Source organism: Otolemur garnettii, unplaced genomic scaffold (genome assembly GCF_000181295.1).
Source record: "Otolemur garnettii isolate 467f Iridium unplaced genomic scaffold, OtoGar3 scaffold00116, whole genome shotgun sequence".
NCBI classification, from domain to species: Eukaryota; Metazoa; Chordata; class Mammalia; order Primates; family Galagidae; genus Otolemur; species Otolemur garnettii.
This window is the reverse complement of record NW_003852511.1, coordinates 2,794,579-2,799,910: the sequence shown is the minus strand read 5'-3', so window position 1 is coordinate 2,799,910 and position 5,332 is coordinate 2,794,579. Positions and strand designations below refer to the sequence as shown.

Genomic DNA, 5,332 nt, shown 5'->3' with positions numbered 1-5,332 from the left:
CCTTAGCCACTTGAGCCACAGGTGCCAAGCCTTTTGTTTGTTTTTTAATAGACATTCTTGCCCAGGATAGAGTGCCATGGCCTCAGCCCGACTCACAGCAACCTCAAACTCCTAGGCTCAAGTGATCCTCCATGCCCGGATAATTTTTCCACTTTTATTAGAGACAGGGTCTTGCTTTGCTCAGGCTGGTCTTGAAAGCAAACATATGGCTTTATTGCTCTGAGACAAGGTGCAATTTTATATAATAAAGAAGAGCCCTGTTTTAACTCAAGGGACTTAGGATGTTTGAAGGTTGGCACAGCTGTGTACAGGACAGGGTGGGAAGGTTACTGAGCCAGCTGCCTAACTTGAAGAGGCCCTGCCCTGCACTGATTTTTATCAATCCCTCAGGCAGCTGGACATGGGAGGTGAGACTTGGTTAGGGGTTACTGAGCATCTGATACCATGCAGTGTCTTCCTTAACTTCCCTTCTAAAATCCTTAATAGTATCCTGTCTACAATATTTAAGTGTTACCTTTAAGGTTTCTATAAAGCAGTACCTATATATAATCTACACAAAGGAAAACTTCTGATATATGAAAGCACAGGATTACAACCAGCTGTGATTTTTCTTTATTTCTGCTCGTAAACTTAAAATTCTTAGGTTAACGTAACATCATCTGTTCCTTTGGGGATTTTATATTTGAGTTCTGTGCTTTAGTATCAGGTGGCGGCAGATCCACAACCCACTTTCGAAACAAAATGTCTTACCCTGCTTCACAAATCCTATGCATTATTTGTGCACTTACAAAAAAATGTTTATAAACATTTTAGACATTGGATACTGTTCGTTCTATTGCAAGAGGATAGAAACATTTATTGTAGCAGAATACAACGGTTATTCACCTTACGTTTATTATTCCCCTTATTTTATGACAGCAACTCTGAATTCTTTAATATATAAAGAGAAATCAAAAGAAAACATATCTACAATCTTGGTTTAAGAAGTACACTGGGAATCTGGTCACCTAAACCATATGTACAGGATATAAACATATTTATATGTACATAGTGATGGTTACCTATGCATTATAAATAGTAGGTTTAACTTAGATTCTACAAAAATAATCATTTTTGGATGGGAACATGCAAACCGGTACACATAAACCTATTTATAAAACACATTTCTATGCTTTTTTTTTTTTTTGCTTTTAAATATAAATGTTGCTAGTTAACCCTCGGCTAAATGATTGAAACACAAATCCCAGAGTTACCGATTAAAAGTATAAAATCTGCTTCCCCCCAGCGCACACCGCTCCAGGTATTCTCTTCCTATGTGACGTCTAGACAAGTTGTCACATGTGTGCCACAGGCATACATCCCCTTTCTTTACTTATTGGACAGCCCTCTAAGGTCAAGGCTTTCTTTGTTCTATTTTTTTTTGCTTGTTTTTTGTTTTGTTTATTAAAATATTGCAAAAGGGTAGGTATTTCTTAAAATGGCGTCATCTTAGCTCTTAGACTCTGATAAAAATGAGCACAATGAGACCTCCTCTCCCTCACACCTGCTCCTGCCGCAGCTGAGCTGTTAATGGTGTGCGGAGCCATCGGGGTAGGGGGACAGCTGAGTGGCCACAAAGGGCTCGTTCTGCTTCTGATCGTCTTTCATGCCGGCGGCCTGGTCTATGATGGAGGAGAAGGACAGCTGGTCATGCTCAATGATGTGCACTTGGTCTTCATCCTTGTCCTTCTTCACGTAGAACATCTTTCGGAACTTTTTCAGTTCGTGAAGCTCGCAGAAGGTTTCCAGAACGACCAGCATGGCAATCAGGCCAAGGATCAGGTAGCCTGAGTGAGAAACAGGACAGCATCTCAGCGTGGTCTGGTCACAGAGAAACCAAGGAACAAGTGACTTCCCTCCTCACTGTCCATACTGAAACAAATATTTACTAAGCAGTAAGTTCATTGCCAGTTTTCTAAGAACGTTTGAAGACCATGGCTGAAAGAGGAACTACCCACTGTCAAAGAGGAAAGAACAATGAAAAAAGATTTAGCCTTCAGTGACCTTGGCTGATTTAGAATTACAGTCTGCATTTTTTTTTTTTTTGAGACAGAGCCTCAAGCTGTCCCCCTGGGTAGAGTGCCATGGCATCACAGCTCACAGCAATCTCCAACTCCTGCACTCAAGGGAGTCTCCTACCTCTGCCTCCCAAGTAGCTGGGACCACAGGAGCTCGCCACAACACCTGGCTATTTTTTTTTTTTTTGTGATTGCAGCCATCATTGTTGTTTGGCAGGCCCGGGCTGGATTCGAACCCGCCACCTTAGGTGTATGTGGTTGGCACCTTAGCTGCTTGAGCCACAGGCGCCGAGCCTTTTTTTTTTTTCCTTTTTGACACAGGGTCTTGCTCTCCTGCTAGATATTCCTCCAAGCTAGATACCATGGCCGTGTCCCAGCTCACTGCGACCTCCAACTCCTGGGCTCAAACGATCCTCCTGCATTAGCCTCCCAAAGTACTAGCATTATAGGTGTGAGCTGGTACACCCAGCCCTGCAGTTTTTGAGAAAAAAACTAAAACGTGGGGTTGATGTGGTTCTGTTAAAGACGGATGATACACATACTCACCCAAGTGAGAATGCCATGCCAGGGTACTTGTCCTCTCTGCTTTATAATCAGTGGCTCACAAAAAGATAGGAATGTTTCAGAAAAGTTTTGGATGAAACGTGGTGATTCAGATTTGGATGAATCATGAGGTGCTCAGAACAATACTTGGCACCTGATGAAGCCTGAATCATATTCTTCTTAGTGAGATTTCTACTACAAAATATGAATTCTAAAATAGAAGCTGTAGTTTAAACTAAAGCAAAATTCCTTTCAGAATTGGTGTTGATATTAAATAGGTCTCTGTGTGTGGCTATTTATGCTTGTGTCTAAATCCACCAACGACCCAGAGTTCTCCATGATCCGACAGTTGTTTTTTGGGCATGTGGACCATCCATTGGGAAACTCCATCAGTTTCTTATTCTTAAAATAAAGAATAGCTGTTGGGTCCGGTACAGCGTTATTCCCTGGAATTTGTGATGGGAAATGGTCATTTTAAGTGAGTTCCAAGAGCAAGATCCCATCTCTAAAAACAGCCCAGTGTTGTGGCAGGTGCCTGTAGTCCCAGCTACTTGGGAGGCTCAGGTAAGAGCCTCACCCCAAGAGTTTGAAGTTGCTGTGAGCTATGATGCCACAGTACTCTACTGAGGGTAAGCAAGTGAGACTGTCTCAAAAATAGCAAAAAAAAAAAAAAGAGTTCCAACATTTTAAAAATCACTTTCCAGGAAAAAAAAGCATCATGGAAAGGAACCAAAAAAGTGAACATGGTAACTCCAAGAGCAACAAAAATTCCAATTTCACATCCCAGGGATAAAATGTTTGTGGAAGATTTTCAGAAAACACATTAAGTAGGAAAGGTAGAACTGGCAGCATAATGTGAACAAAGAGCCTGATTATCTCAAATTATGAAAAGTTTATTATCTTCAGGGTTTAACTATAGATTTTGATAATAATACGGTGAGTGAATGTGCTCTTGGTATTTCAGAAACAGTAATGACATTGTTAGACCAACTGGCAAATCCACTCCTTGTCCTTTATCGTTATTTAGCCAAACTCTTGAGCTCTAACAAAAATACCCAGGGGTGTCAGGCAAAACGGTGGGTTTTTATCCTGTGCACAACCAGGAGACCTTTGGAACGTCATTTGTTCAATCCTCAAGTTCTTAATGCTCAAGACATAAACTAGGTCGGTGGAGATTGTCTAGAGAAACAAGATCCACATTCTAACAAGGGATAAAATGCTATGCAAAGATTTGGTATCATGAGAAAAACTAAGGGCTGGCCAAAATGTACAAGAAGGCAGTTTACTTAAGAGAAAAGTGCTGTAGTGAGCAACATTCTACTTTCCTACATCATGAATAAAAAAATAACAACATATCTTGGTTCGTGCCTGTGGTTCAAAGGAGTAGGGCGCCATATACCAGAGGTGGCGGGTTCAAACCCGGCCCCGGCCAAAAAAAAAAAAAAAAAAAAAACCTGCAAACAAACAAACTAATAAAATAACAATATATCTTATCATATGAAAAGAAAGTTAAGGTAATATTTATGGTACTACCCAACTCACACATGCAAAATACATCTGCAGTGCTACTGGCTAATACTAGCCGCTGCAGTGCTCAAATAACTCTGTTGACACCATTTGGAAAGGACCAGGTCTCACTTTGGGTCAGTAATCCTACTTCTTGGAAGGAAATCAAAGTACAAAAAGTATAAATATCCAAAGATTCTCTATAGTGTTATTTATATGAATCTCACATTAGGAGAAACCCACATGATGACTAGTAGAGATATGGTTGGATTATGGTACAGGCCCCCTGGGGAAATACCATTCAGACTCTAAAAAATATTCCTTATGGTAACCAGAGGAAATAGAACATCGTCCTTGTAATAATTTGGCAAGTATCTCCTAAGTTTGTATGGTAGCCAGGCACTGTTCAAGGTATTAGGGATTTATGAGTGAAGGCTTTGTTCTGGGCAAGTCCTGGGTTAATGGAAATGTTAATACACACACTTCAAATAAGCATTTTGTGAGGTTATGTGTACAAGTCAGGGTCAGGACAGAGCATCTGGCTGCCCAGGTGCAGCTGTGATTTCCTAGAAGACGTGACCTCATAAATTGAGAAATTCTCAAGAAGGCAGAAATGAAAACTATATGTGCCTTAGGACTGCAATTCTGTGCAGCTTGAAGAAGATAGGAAATCACACAAAGTATAGAAGCTATACTTCTTGAAAATGAATGGCTCAGTTTTCTATGATATTATATTGAATTTTAAACAAAAATCATTTAAAAGTTGTAAGTCACCTGGCTATTTGAATTTTGTTTTTTTTCCCACCAATTTTTGGCCAGGGCTGAGTTTGAACCCATCACCTCCAGCATATGGGGCTGGCGTCCTACTCCTCTGAGCCACAGTCGCCACCCCCCCTTTTTTTGAGACAGTCTCATTTTATCCTCTTTGGTAGAGCGCTGTGGTGTCACAGCTCACAGCAACCTCAAACTCTTGGGCTTAAGCAATTCTCTTGCCTCAGCCTCTCAAGTAGCTGGGACTATAGGCACCCTACACAATGCCCAGCTATTTTTGTTGCAGTTTGGCCGGGGGCTTGAACCAGCCACCCTAGGTATATGGGGCCTGCGCCCTACTCACTGAGCCACAGGCACCACCGGGCCATCTGAATTTTAATAGCAACTTTATTTTCCAAATATAACATTTTGAAAACAGTTACACAAGCTAACTTCTTTTTTTTTTTTTTTTTTTT

At 40.9% G+C, this 5,332-nt stretch overlaps 1 protein-coding gene across 1 annotated transcript in view; it reads right to left on the bottom strand.

The window, feature by feature from the left end:
• Window positions 1-830: 830 nt before the first annotated feature.
• Window positions 831-5,332, bottom strand: part of KCNK1 (potassium two pore domain channel subfamily K member 1) — a 54,625-nt gene continuing 50,123 nt past the window's right edge. The window contains exon 3 of the mRNA XM_003797431.3: window positions 831-1,826. Coding sequence (XP_003797479.1) covers window positions 1,567-1,826 — 260 coding nt within the window. The 3' untranslated portion in view covers window positions 831-1,566. The remainder of the gene's footprint in view (window positions 1,827-5,332) is intronic.